The 14834-nt window shown below is 41.1% G+C and overlaps 1 protein-coding gene across 1 annotated transcript; it reads right to left on the bottom strand.

The window, feature by feature from the left end:
- Positions 1 to 6461: 6461 nt before the first annotated feature.
- Positions 6462 to 14562, bottom strand: LOC148032692 (uncharacterized). Its single transcript, XM_087683321.1, has 11 exons — positions 14118 to 14562; positions 13342 to 13536; positions 13130 to 13241; positions 12989 to 13028; positions 12496 to 12548; positions 12330 to 12367; positions 11851 to 12003; positions 9961 to 11698; positions 7665 to 9417; positions 7491 to 7577; positions 6462 to 7355 (listed from the first exon to the last, which is right to left on the bottom strand). The coding sequence occupies exons 1-11, from the start codon at positions 14174 to 14176 to the stop codon at positions 7294 to 7296; spliced, it is 4290 nt and encodes a 1429-aa protein (XP_087539447.1). The 5' UTR covers positions 14177 to 14562; the 3' UTR covers positions 6462 to 7293.
- Positions 14563 to 14834: the final 272 nt, after the last annotated feature.

Below are 14834 nucleotides of genomic sequence, written 5' to 3'. Positions count from 1 at the left end.
TTAGCCCCCATTATGAGGAGAAGACATGTGTGAGTTGAGACTTTGGTTGGGTCTTGACTTATAAGTCAGATGAGGTCTACGTGACCGGATGGCAAAAATGGGATCATTGTGAGTTTAGCCTTTGGGTTAGATAGAGTAGTTAAGTGGGAAGCAACTCGAGGCACATTGTATCAAGTTGGGGGATAAGGGAGTTATTAGAGGTCCCTATTTTAGGTCCCACCCTAATTGAGGAGCCAACGATTGACTAAAACTAAGTCGGTTAGGTTGGTTGGTCGATTCCAACCGTTTTGGTTAGGTTGGTTAGTTCGTTAGGTTGACTAGTGTCGATTGGTCCGAGTTGGTTAGTTGGTTAGGTTGACTGTGGTTGCTAACCTAACCAACCTCTCAAGCTATATAAGGTGAATTCCTTCATAAGAATTGTCAATCCATCTTTCACTCAATCAGAGTTGTTCTAGCTCACCTAAAATTTTCACCTATCTAGTGTCTAGATTGCCATCTAAGCTTCACTATGGAAGCGCATTGGTGGACGTAGCCATCTTTATATGAGTTGTTTGAAGATTAAAAAGTCTTTCTTTGTTCTTCTTTTATCTATTTGTACTCTCCATCTCTTCCTTAGATTCTGTTTGTTGCACTATGTAATTTATTTTCTTATATCACTTAGGTTCATCTAGCACACTTGCACATGCACATAGCGCACATGTGCCCAGTGCATTAATGTGCATGCACATCAATCATCCACACATACTGTTCACATTCCATAAGAACACTTAGAGTGCATGAGTGTTCTTAATCTTGACATATGGCACAATCTCACAAAAGCAATAGACCCATTGAAATTCAATACACAGATTTAACTTAGCACACTTTTCTGCTCACCTTGCACATATTCGGTTATTGCTGTAACTAGATTAATGCTCATAGCTCATCTACACACATCCATGCATTCCATAATAGGCATGCACTTCACAAAAGAACCGCACATCATTGCACAACATGCATACACATGTTCAACTAAGAAATCAAAAGAATTAACCAATTAAATAACATGAACCAAAAGAAAAACTAAATGAAACACAAGGCAACTAAAAAAGTGCAAGACCACAAATTAAGCGAATAATTAGAAAGACAAAGTGAAAACTCTGAAACTCAAACTTAGGGACAAATGAATTAATCAAGTAATAGTGTGTGTTAATAATATCATCACAAATTGTTTGAAAAGCCTAGTTGTGCACATGGCACTAAGAATTCATAAACATTAAGACAAGAAGTTGCTACTTTTTGGATATTCAAATGTTGTTCAAACAATTGTAAAAAAGGAGTAGAATAACAAAACAATATAGAAAACTGACCCAATCATAGGAAGCCTAGGACTTGCAATTGCATCATATGTGCATGTGCATGTGAAGTCATGAGCTTTTAATTCTCACTATCAATTATCGATACCCTAGTAATCCTTTGATGTAGAATCCCTAACTTGATTAATCAAGTAATTTAATTAGTCAACCAAGAGACCACAAGATTATACCAAGCACAATGGTGAGAGCTGAAACTTTAGGTGGAGCCTTATATAACTTCCAACCAACCGTCATCAAGAGCTTCTAGTAGATTGTTGACTTTGACATTTCGACCATGATCACTGAAGCTATGGAACAAAAACTTATGGAAATATAGGGACAAGGAACACATACTCTTAATCAATTGTTGGACATCAACAATGACATAGAACGATAGCTCGTGATCATGCAAGAAAAGATGGATATCATTTGAAGGATGTTGTTGAATACTAAAGCCATAGGATCCTCACAAGATCATTATTAAATCTTATGCAATGGTGCTTGATTGATTGCATTGATATGCTACAAGTAGATGCTCATATAGCTTATAGACCCTCTTGATATGCATGAAAAATATCAAAGGAACCAAATATCAAGCTAAAATCTCATTAGTGGCCAAACAACTAAACAAGTATTATACCAAAGACAAGTTGTACAATTTTGTGTGTTGAGATATCGAGCTCTACACAAGCACGCATCCACTATGTGCCTTGGTGATGTGGCGTGATATTATTCATTAGCGTGTTAGGTGACCAACATTAGAATACATCAGTGATTCTACAACTGGACTACACCCACGTAGTCCATCCTTGGTTATAACACATTTATTGTACTACCTCTTCTTTCTTAGAGGGTTCACACTTAGTGATCGCATGTACATACATTGTAGTACTTTCATATTAGTATTTTATCATGTTGTAAACTTAGTTCTTTTGTGTGGAAGAAGAAGATTTCAATTCTATCTCTGTATGTTCTCAAGTCTCTATTGTTTTTTATGCATGTATGCTCTTGGGTGCTTCATCTCTCTTCCCGCATGCTTGTTTTCATGGTATTAGATTCATTTCATGGCTGTATGGAGCTTGATTGAAGGTTGAGGTGAAGGCATTGGAGCACAAATGCAAGTAAGCAAGTAATAGGTAAAAAGCTCTTCCACCTTGCTCGATTTGCCTTAGGTTATAGTTGTAGGAGCCTCATGAGGCTAGCAGGGGTACAATCTTCAGTTGTAGTGAAACTTGGTGAGCAAAAAGAACAATGCCTATATTGCAAATATACCCTTTAGGGCTTGTCCATGTGATTTTTGGCATTTGAGGTCATTTCGGCCTCCATTTTGGACTTGCAAGTGGTCTCCACAACAGTTCTTAGGTACATTGTAGTTTCAATTGTGTCCATTGTTTACAGTTGCATATGTTATAGATTTTGAATTTGCAAGATCTCACAGGTGTTTGCTAGGTTGTAGACACAAAATACATTTCTATACAAATTCTAGATTGTAGTTATTGTTGTGCAGTCAATAAAAAGATTACTGTTTAGTTGGGGTGCACTTGGTATAATCTTGCTTGCAAATTTTCATACAGATTATTAGCAAGAAGCTTGATAAGAACAATTATCATGCATGGAAGTTCAAGATGACAAATTTCTTAAAGGGCAAATATATTTGGAATAACATTGAAGGTGACATGGCAATATCACCTGCACGAAGTGCTACTACAGAATAGTTAAAGGCTAAGAAAGGTTGGCAGAAGACACATAGTAAAGTCATGTATTGGCTATCTATCAATGTCTTAGATAGCATATTGGACTATTTGCATGAATCTGAAACCCTCACTATTATAAGGAAGAATTTAGCAAGGCCTTTTGAAGTAAATACAAAGGCTTGAAAGCTACAGTTCAAAGTCAGAGTTGAACCAAGTGAAAAGAGGAAACTTGTCCATTCATGATTATGCCTTAAAGATCAGGAGTATTGTGGAAGCTCTTTGATCTATCAATGTGGTAGTTGATGATGATGACGATATTGTGTGTGCATGCTTAGATGGACTTGGAGATGAATACAAGAGCTTTAGGTCATCTATGAAGACGAGGGATAATATCCTTCATTTTGTAAACTTGATTTCTATGTTGATACTTGAGGAAAAGAACCTTGGCTTGGATTTGTTTTCTTTGCAAAGCAAGAACACATCTGAATAGGTGTTTTACTTTACTGGCAGAGGTAGAGGTCATGGCAAAGGCCAAGGTGGTGGTCGTGGTCAAGGTTATGATGCACAACAAAATAGAGGAGGAAAGTCTTGAGGAAGGGGGAGCCAAAGAGGACAAGTTATAGATTCTAATATAGACAACATAATTTTGGTGATAATAGAGAATGCTTGCATTGTGGTTAGAAGGCTACATTTCTAAAAATTGTTTAAAGAAGAAGGTTGAAATTAAAAATAGAAAAAAATAGCAAGGTAACTATGCATCCAGTAGCACAAACAATGATGATAGAAATAAACAGTTGTTACATAGCACTTTATGAATACTATGACTGCTGATGGTTCATCAAAGAATGATATATAGTATGTAGATCTAGGTGCCTCTAAGCACATGACTTCTCATGAAGAGTGGTTTAGAGAGCTACACAGTCCAGAGTCTCCGAGCTATGTGGAGACATGGGAGGATACAACTCACCCTATTAGTCATGTTGGAAATGTTTATTTGAGTATGCAGGATATCAAAACTAAGTACTTGGCTGATGTGCTGCATGTACCAAATATCACAAAAAACTTGGTTTGTATTGGTCAGATGGTAGAATAGTGATTGTAGGTTCAATTTACATTTGACGACTGTTATGTAGAAGATCTCAAAAATGATTGTAGATTGATTGCAAAAGGAAAATGTGCTAGCAGATTGTTTACTCTTGATGTAAGTCTACCTCTCCTGAAATGGATGCTACCATGTTTGCATAATGTTCAGGTATTGTGGTTAATATTGAAATTTGGCATAAAAAAATTGTTCCGGTTGCAATGACTAAAAGACATGCAATCAAAACAAATTGTGGATGCCTTGCCCAAGTTTAGGGTTGATGGGATGCATAAGGTATGTAAAGCATGTCAATTTGAAAAATAAGCAAGGCATACATTTCCACATGAAAAGCATGTATGCAAGAAGTCACTTGAATTGATACATTTTGATGTGTGGGATTCTACACAGACTACAACTTTGAGTGGTTGCAGGTATTATGCTTTATTTATTGATGATCATTCTCATGAAGCATGGGTTTACTTTATGTGTGAAAAAAGTGAGGTGTTCACTTATTTTAAAAGCTTTAAGGCTTTGGATGAGAATGTGACAATATTACATATTAAATGCTTAAGGTCGGATGGAAGGGTAGGATATCTCTCCAATGAATTATCTGATTTTTGCAGAAAAATGGTATATAGAAATAGTGTATATGTAGATATACTCTACAGTAGCAAAATGGAGTTGTTGAGAAAAAAAACATACATACTGCAGAGATGGCTCATGCACTAATGTTAGAAATAAACTTATCTCATTACAAATGTTTGAAATAATTGTTACAGTTGTATATATTATGAACAGGAGACTTGTTTTGTTGTTGTACATGATATGTCATTCGAAAGTTTACGATTAAAAATACAAATGTATCCCATCTAAAAGTGTTTGGATGTATTGCTTATGTGCATATTCTTGATGAGTTGTACACTAAATTGGATCCTAAAGCAGAAAAATATAGATTTGTTGGATATTCATATAGTGATGTGCATAATATAGTTAGGGTTGATGCCCAAAAAACCTCTAATATCTTTGCATAAAGACAAAAAGCCAAGTAACTTGGGCATAGTTGAAGGTTCCTACTAAATAGCATGCACTTAATGGCAAATTTTGTGAAGAATTACTTTTGAGGTAGTAGAATGAAATTCAATTTACGCATTGTAACTCATCGAAGACTAGTTAGTGCACATCTCATATGTTTGCATAGCTTGTGGGATGAAGACTAATCATTCTACACCTCAAATGATAAGATTTACGATGCTACAATTGCATAACAATGCTCTCTACCACATGAAGCAACTAAACTTATAAGGAGAAATCATAAATAACTCTAAGGTAGATAGTGCCACACTCAATCCTACAATCAATGAAGTACAATTTTCCAAAGGAATATTCCAATCACCATCATCCATGAAGAATTTGGAGAATAAAATCTTGTGGGTTATCAACCTTTGAATGGATCAAGCTCACAAGATTGCAAACAAATACCAAATTCTGGATCGTTCCATTGTCAATTGGTATCTAAAAATTTGATCAATGTGTATTACACTATCATAAAATTGTGCTTTTTGACTAATACATTAGTGGTGAAGTTGCATAAAAGAATCATGCGAGAGGGTGTGACTAATACATTAGTGGTGAATAAGCATAAAAGAATCATGCGAGAGGGTGGGAATATCACCCCACTTATACATTGAATATCACCAATCCTCCTAAAGATGAGCATGAAGAGAATGACTTGAATGGTCCTCAATGTGCTCTACCAAAGGCGTGTGTAAGATATACTGAGCTATCAATGCTGAGGGAGAAGCCTTCTTAACTTTACAATGTAACGAGCCAAAGCACTAGACACAGACAAAAAGATCAATGGGACAAGAAAGCTTTTGCAAGTCGCTACAGGCTTTGTGCAAATCGGTGTGACGAAGGAGAGCTTGACTTGCACTTGATGAGCAACCTCATAGCAAAAGATCATTCGAAGCTATTTAGAGTCGCACCCAATATGCATAAAGCTATATACATACAACACATGGTGCTTCAGCTTTAGCTTCCCCACTGGAAAAATAGAACATGACCATGAGTGTCAACAGAGGACAAGCTTCAAATGTGTGGTGACAAATTGGTTGGATGATGATGATCGATTGTGTGAGGTGAGGCTAAGGTCAAGTGCGCGCACACACAGGTAAATCATCGATGCTCCAGACACAGCTATCCACTACTAATGCATTGATTTACGTCACAAGACATGATGCTGGACTAAAATCATATACATGATGAAGCTTTTAATTTTTCTTTCCCCCCCCCCCTTTCCCCCCTGCCCCCGTGTATCTGCATATGGAGACTTATCATGATGCAAATGTACATATACCAAGACATCTAGTCAATATTCCTCTTTGGGTTTCAGTTTCCAGTCTGCATGTATCCAGCAGTTCTAGTCTCCTCAATTCTAGCTCCTGAGTCCTAAAATCTTATACATCGGGCACTTAACCAACCCCTACCTGCTACAATTGTGCCCTGTGAACACCACATTGTAGCTCTTAACATGGAGGTACAGCACACTGAATTTACAAAAACATGTCCGTCTGCTATTTTTTATGCTGGAGAATCACGGTAGAAGTTCGCCCTGGAAACAGGATCACAAGCTACAACAATTTTACACAGTGGCCTTCGCCACATACTTAATGCTGATCAATCACAGTTTGCTGATCAAAAAAACACATCAACAAACTTTCTCAGACTTGTCCCCTCTGCACGTTCCTTCCAGGTAAGGATGATCACACAAGCAGACACATCCGCATCCACCGGTATGTGATCTAACACAGAGTGAAATAGACCTGAGATGAAGAGATTCAGTGGTGCATTTCACAGACCTCACTGAATAGAGAAGCAAAGATCCTATAATCTATCCTATCAACCTGTGTCATGGTTGATTCTTCAGCAAAGGTAATGCGGGCACAACTTGAGATAATCAAGGAAAATGTCTGCAATTAAGGATTGTCCAATACCCAAGTGGAACCACAAAACCCATCAAATAGTGTGCCTACACTTTTAGAAGGCCACCAGATGAGGGCTTTCAGCTGTCCACGAGTGCTGGCCACCTTACTTTCAACCACTTGAAAGGACCCACATCCATGTGTTTCTGATGTTAGTCTGACCGAAATAATTGTACCACAATGTACATTTTTTGCAGAACCTCTCATCTCGACTTCCCTTCACCTCTGCTGCGAAAAGTGGACAGAGAGAAGAAGGATCGAGGGGCTGTTGAAAGCAAACAACTTGTTAAATACTTTCAGCACTACAGACTGAGAGCAACTCAAAGATGCACACTGCACATTGATTAAAGGGATGAAAATCATTCGTTTTGTCGGGAGTTAAAACATAAACAAGCTTTACCTCTGAGAGATGAGCCTGCCAGCACTCGCTCATCTCTTAACTTGAAATTGGAAGGGGGAACTGGAATAGAACTTTGAAGGGGATGACCTGCAGTGCAACATGAGAATCTTAAAAATCTTACTTGTGAATAGAGCTCCAACATACTGGATCTCATATCCTGTACAGTATACTGACCTGCAGATTCCTTCAAAATCCTCTCCAGTTTTGTTGACCGGTTACTTGTGCCACTGAGCTCCTCAGAATCATCTGAAGTTACTGAAACTGAAACATTTTCTGTGGAAGTGATTTCTACAGGGCGGCTTTTTCGAGCAAAATTCAACAACCTTTTAAGCCCCTTTGCAGGCTCCTTGCGTGACACTCCAGAAGCAGATTTACGGGAACCACCCCACTTCTTCCGTGATTTTCCTAGTTCTGCTTCTGAAGCATAGTGGACCTGAGACGAATTCCAAGATGCTGGACTTTCAAAAAGCAGCGACTCAACAGCTACAGCTGAGGGTGGACTGAAGCGATCAGATACAGCACATGGTTGGATCGTAGAAGAGTTACATGGTGAGGCAGTAGCAGTAGAGGCAAGTGGTGGTGCATTGCTTGTGTGAGATCTGGATTCAGTAGCAGAAGGGACACCACTTCCAATAAGTTGCGAAAGTGTACTACTATCTCCTCCTGCTTGGCAAGTTGCTTGCTGCTGAGAAGCACAATCTTCTTGCACTTCAAAAGTGGTGGCATAGCGTTTACGAGTCTCAAAGTCTATGGGGAAGGAAATGGTATGACAAGCTCTCTCATTGTCAAGCAAATCCTCGTCTATGAAGCTTCCCTCTGACTTCTCATGACCTTTGTGTATCACAAATGCCAAGTCCGCTGAATGGTGTGTTGCATCAGCATCCGTTGCTGCAGTAGCATCAACATCCATCTCACTACCCACTTCAGCAACAGGCAAACCTTCTGCATGGATAATTGCTTGCATACCTTCAGTAGTAAAATCACTACATGGAACTCCATCCAGAGGTGCGTTTGTTTCAACAACATTACTGATGTCCTGCACAATCTGACTGGCATCCTCTAGCACAACCTTAGTGACATTATCCAGTGTAGAAAAACTTGCAGAGGTGCTAATGTCCACAACTTCTGCACTGGCCTGATCACAAGTAAGTGTCTCTGATGCCTCATATGTCTGTGTATCATCATCAGAATTTTTAGAAGTATCAGCCATGGAAGAAGCCTTTAACTTCATGACACCAGGACCCTTGCCCGGTCCAATACCACAACCCTTGCGCAGAAATGGTTTTACCTCCTGAATTGGAGCCACAGCACTTCGCCTTATCTTACTCAAAGGAGTACTCTCACCAATTGCATCCCTTTGCCCTCTTAATGGTGCTAAAACCCCTTCCTCATCCTGTACTTCCATTACTTTGGGCTCACTGGCCACGTAGCCTTTTCTTGTTACCATATTTCTGTTCTTTTTGTCTGCTTTTGCAATCCTGCTCTGAGACACACTATGCACTATAAGGTTGCTGTCTGCTCCGAAATCAGTAGCATCATTAGCAGGTCGAAGCCAACCAGTTCCTTCTCCAATCTTAACGAATGACCGAGTGGGAGGCTGGCCAGAGAGTGGTTTTGTATTTTCCTTCCTCAGGTCCCCAAAGCAAGGGACTGAGCGTGCCAGGGGATTGTCTGTTACACTGAGGGTGACAGATTGACGTTGAAAAGCTCCTCCTTTGCTTTTGGGTATAGACCTGGACGAGACTGTTGAGGAGGCTTGACTAGAAATGCGGCTGTGTTTCTGAACCACTCCAGAAGCTTTCTTTACAGTGGTGATTTTTGAAGTGGAAACCTGTTCCTTAGCTGCACAAGGTGTCAATGGAGAAACAATGTTGCTGCTTGTGTTCCTTTTATCTTTGACCTGTTCCATCATCTGCCTTCCATCTTCCTGTTGACAGTAATAAGATAATAAAATTAATAACTTGCACTTGAATGCAGAACCTGAAACATCTAATGATAATTCATGTGGAAGGACAAGAAGCATGAGACATAAATGTTATCCCACAACACTTGCACAATTGAGAAGGCATTCGCCACAAGCAACACTAGTAATGCTAGCACATAGATGTGAAGCTGGAGACCTTTGAGTTGATAATGTTGCCCACATGTCAGCACACAGACACTGGAGCAACATAACCATTGCATCACTTCTCAAATGTTCCACAAAAGAATGACAACTTTGGCACTGAACCCCTTTTCAATCCATTAGGCCTATAGAAGAGATGATGATGCCAATAAAGAATGACAACCGCAATGCTGCAGCCCTTAAATGCCCTTTCAATTCATAATGCATCTAGCACAGCTAATAATGCCTAATGTGAACCTGGGGCCCACAGCACATACACATCTCACAATTACAAAATTCTTTCAGGATACTCTCTACATTCTGACAGTAAAGCTGGAAATGAATTACAATTTGTCATAAGCATACCAGTTCTTTGTTTGTGTTGTAGACACCTTCCTTTGTAGATCCAAGTCTGGCATTCACAGATTGGGAATGATTGTTCTTTTTAGAGAATCTGGAAGCTCGAGCATCCATTTCAGCCTTGCGTAAATCCAAAGTCTCCTTCATAACTTTGAGTTTTGCTTCTCTTTCAGCCCTCTTCGAGTGTTGCTCCTCAATCAACTTGGCATCTCTCAGCTTTCTATATTGCTCATAAAACCTTCCCTCCTGTCTTCCATGACTTTCGTCATCGACAATTGGGTGATCAACCAGTTTAACAAGAGCCTGCATACCTAAATCTGAAGGGACAATCCATGAACTCCCCAATGACTCCCTCCCAGTAACGTGGCTTTCCTTATCTAGTTTAAGGTACAACTCATCAAATCCCATACTGTTTCCCCCTTTAGAGGTCATTGATCGACCCCTCTGGTCAAGAGAAGCTTCTGATCCAGAACAGCTCTGATCACTCGGGTTTTCAGTGGGGTTAACCTGTGATATCACACTTAAACTTGATACTTCTGAACTGCACACTGTATGATCATACTGTTTAACTTCATAATTGGAACTGGGCTTGCCAAGTTTTCCACTGCCCTTGTTCTGATCAGTGAGAGTACTCCTTGAGGAACCACTATTACTGGGACTATGCATAGCTGAATTGCCAGATGATCTCACAGCTACACCATCAGGATCCATTTTTCTAAGACTGTCCACTCTCATGAGTTCCCCTCTGCAAGCATCCTTCTGGAAAATTTTCCATGCCTGCAAATTGGTTTCATTGTCAACGCCTTGCAAGTCATAATCCACCATCTGCTTGCAGGCATCTACTTCTGACAAGGTTGAAGAAATCCGATAAGACTCTGCCTGGTCAATCTGTGACCATTCTTCATTGTCCAAGGATGCTGCACTTGAACATACTCCAATGCAGTTTGCGCTGCTACCCTGGCTTGATAAGACACTGCCTTCTGGCAATCCTTTGCAGTTAGTCTGCCTCGTTTGACACTGTTTTGCTGGTACCTTCTGTTGCTTACTTTCAAACAAGTTAATTGCAGCCTGCACACTGAGTCTCCCACTACGTATAGGTGTAGGTGCTTCAATGGTAGGCACTTGTTCATCTTCATATTCACTATCACTACTGCAGGAAACATTATTGGTGTTTCCACCTCCATTTGATTGAGAAGAGAAGTAATTAATGTTTCGAATAGCCACAGAACCACAGCGTCGAAATCCTGATCGGCCGATCTGAATTCTTCTGAGTGGAGAGACAGATCTTCTTTTAGGAGATATCGATCTTTGTAAAACACCCTTGCTTCTGGTGGCAGGTGGAGAGGATGAAGGATCTGTGTTCTGCTTCTCCCAGGTTGAAAGAGGAACACTCTGATTCCCAATGGTTTCCAGTTGGTTTATCAATTCAGCAGACACAACTTCACTTTCTTCTGAACCTGTTTCTGCCCTCAGTGGGTCCCATCTTCTATGGACTTCTGCATCTGGACTTTTTGGCAAAGAGCTGCTCATGACTTCTTCTTCCTGATATTTAGCTCCTAGTCCTGAGCTTTGCTGCAGACCTACAAACGAGTATGCCTCCATTTCTCCAAGTAAATCCAGTCCACTGGCACTGGATAATGACATGTCAGAGCTGCTTGATACTGCATTAGAGTCAGACCCCACATGCACATCTGGGGCTTCAGGTCTCTTTCTAGACAATTCAAAGAACTCTATGCAAGCAGCACTGCAAAACACAGAACCACACATTAGACACCATTGAGGTTCAAAGAAATATGGGTTTGACATGTGGCATGCTTAGCTAAATACACTGTGATGGCTTGGCCCTACACCATGATTCTATGAGAATATGGATGCATTAACAGAAAATAGTTCTACCGCAGGCGCTCTGCACCATAGAACTCTGAGAAGTCCATGAGATCTTTTATGCCGGACATATCAAATCCAGCGGCTGCAGCACGGGAAAAAGCCATGCTCTGTTCCTGTCGAAGTGCAAGCAGACGCACATCCATTGCTCTCAAAAGCTCCTTCCTGGATATACAAGGTAACTAACAAATCTTACAGTCATGTGTCCAGCTTAAAAACTTGGCATAAAAGGAAATGTGGAGGTTGCCTCAATTATTGATGTTAAATCTTACAGTCATGTGTCCAGCTTAAAAACTTTGCATAAAAGGAAATGTGGGGGTTGCCTTAATTATTGATGTCTCAGTACTAAAGAAGTTTGAAAAAGGCAAATTCTGTATCATCTAAATACGCCCATTCACAAAAGCAAAAATAAGTAAGGTTGCAGTACAGGCTGCATACTTACTGCACAAAAACAAAAATAAGCAAGGTTGTAGTACAGGCTGCATACTTACTTCGACCTGTCTGCTTCATTCTCACATGGAAGTCCCAACTGCATACAAACTACAAAGTCAGACCGCATCATTGACACAACCTTCTTACACAAACCAGACATATGCAGCAAGTAAACTTCAAAAGCAGTAGCTGTTGTCAGATAGATGTGCAGGTTAAAGATCCTACCAGAGTGGACTGGCCACACATATCCTGACAGAGTCCTGTAGCTGGTATCGCATCTGTAACACATATTATGGGGAAAGTTAGTACACTCTCTGGTTCAAGCAAAGGCTTTGTTCAAAGACCACACAAAGCGCTTGAACATACACCAGAAACGCAAGGAGTGTCTTTCAATCCTTCAGCAATTTCCATACCCATGACTGGAAAACCATGTCTAATGATTACCCTATCAGCTAGTGTACTGTTCCTACCTTTGGTTAAATAAGTGATATCATTCCAAAGATGCATGGAGATTGAGGATGAGGATGCATGATTGAGTCTCAGTTGCTTGAACAGCCATCACTCTAGGACACGAGGGATGCTCAAAACAACTACCCCCTTCTAAACAGCTTCAAGACACAAATTAGCATCCCTACTACAAGGGCTCTTTGCCTCTCTTAAATTTTTGCACACACCTTGCAATTTTTCATTCGAATATCAAAAAAAAAAAAAAACAGACCTATCCCTGAGAATGCCAGATCGGTGTCCAGGACTGATTTCTGCAAAGAAAGCCAACACATACTTAGCCTGCAAAGTATGCCAAAAAAGACCTCAGACCAAAAGTCATAAATCACTGCAGCAATGATGCCACGGTACAGACCTGGCCTAAACTGTTCACTTGAATGCTCCGCACTTGCTCCAGCTGTATGAGCTCATCTTCGATAGTTTTAACACGCTCAAGTACTTCAGGAGTACTCACAAAACGGACAAACCTGGTGGGTGTGTCACAGAGAAGTTAAGTGGAGGGCAATGCCGGTAATCTCTTCTTCATAAAAGGAACCAAGGCTGCAAATACATTGGTAATTCCCTGACCTTTCCAAGGTTTCCCTTTTGAACCATTGCTGCTGTTTGTGCTGTGGCGGCCGGCCCAACCGTATAGTTGCTTGAGAGCCTCCTGTATAAAGCTCACGGGCAGCTCTTATGTGTGTAAGAAACTGCTTCAAAAAACCAGAGGCCAGTCTCTCTCTCTGCCCATTTGCACAGATGTAGAGCTCGCACCTGCTGATGCTGCAACACACACACACACAGGCTCACTGCATTGCGCACGAATCAAGTGAGTGTGTGCACACATCTCTTTTACAGAGAAACCAATAATGCGATTTAAGGGGTGGTACTGCTGACTATAAGAGGAGGATGTTTGAGAAGCGACACAAGTGAAACGAAATGACATACACGTGCAAGCGTGCGTCCCCCAAAAATAAACACACACACACACACACACACACACACACACACACACACTCTCTCTCTCTCTCTCTCTCTCTCTCTCTCTCTCTCTCTCTCTCTCTCTCTCTCTCTCTCTCCGTAAATCTCTCTCTCTCTCTCTCTCTCTCTCTCTCTCTCTCTCTCCGTAAATCTCTCTCTCTCTCTCTCTCTCTCTCTCTCTCTCTCTCTCTCTCTCTCTCTCTCTAACCCATGACCCGTGGTGGGGAATTGAGAAGAGGTGAAACCCCACTCCTTACTGCAATGCACATTACAGGAGACTCTCAATGTGAGAGATCTTCTGGAAAAACGCACGTGCGCGCGTAGCCATTGAAGGATTCCTCCAGCTGACATTGCACGAAATCGTGACTCGAGAAGCCCTTTACCTGGTACAGGGAGGCGTCAGCTGAAGCTCGAAATGGTCCAATGCGGTATCCCCTGTCATTTGATATGGAGCTCCAAGGCACCCAAAATGTGGCTTTCTCCTGTGCTACTAACTACGAGAGACCAAACATGGAGGAGGAGACCTGTGCATTCTCTGCAGAATTGGCCGAGAGCACGGGGGGAGAGAGGGGGGAGAGATGGGTCTGGGTCAGAAGGGAGGTTTATTTTTTTCTTCTCCTTTATGGTGGGGGGTGGGGGGGGCGCGAATGCTATTAAGAGACAGCCAGTGCAGTCAGGAGCCTGAGGTAGGCTTTTCGGGTGCTTCCATGGCTAGAACACAGAGAGAGAGAGAGAGAGAGAGAGAGAGAGAGAGAAGAACGAGCTAAGGAAGATACTAAAATGAGAGAGAGACAGACAGACAAACACAGACACAGAGAGAGAGAGAGAGAGAGAGAGAGAGAGAGAGAGAGAGAGGGGGGGGGGGCGCAGAGAGACAGGCGGAGGAATGTAAAAGAGAGATCAGTGAGACACTGGAGTGTGTCAGTATGTCGCCATGATGGCCCTTGCCATGTGAACCTCCCCTACCTAGACGCCCATTCATATGCTGCCTCCCTTGTCTTAAGGCTTTATTTTCATTTTCTTCTTCTTCTTCTTATTTCCCAGCCTTGCATTCTGGGGGGGCAAAAAACATTAGCATTTTATAAAACATTTTTCCATTT

The sequence above is a fragment of the Lygodium microphyllum genome, chromosome 8, assembly GCF_053477565.2.
Source record: "Lygodium microphyllum isolate KBCC chromosome 8, Lygodium_microphyllum_v1.1.10, whole genome shotgun sequence".
NCBI lineage: Eukaryota > Viridiplantae > Streptophyta > Polypodiopsida > Schizaeales > Lygodiaceae > Lygodium > Lygodium microphyllum.
The sequence above is the reverse complement of the archived record's forward strand: the minus strand, read 5'-3'. Positions and strand labels throughout refer to the sequence as shown.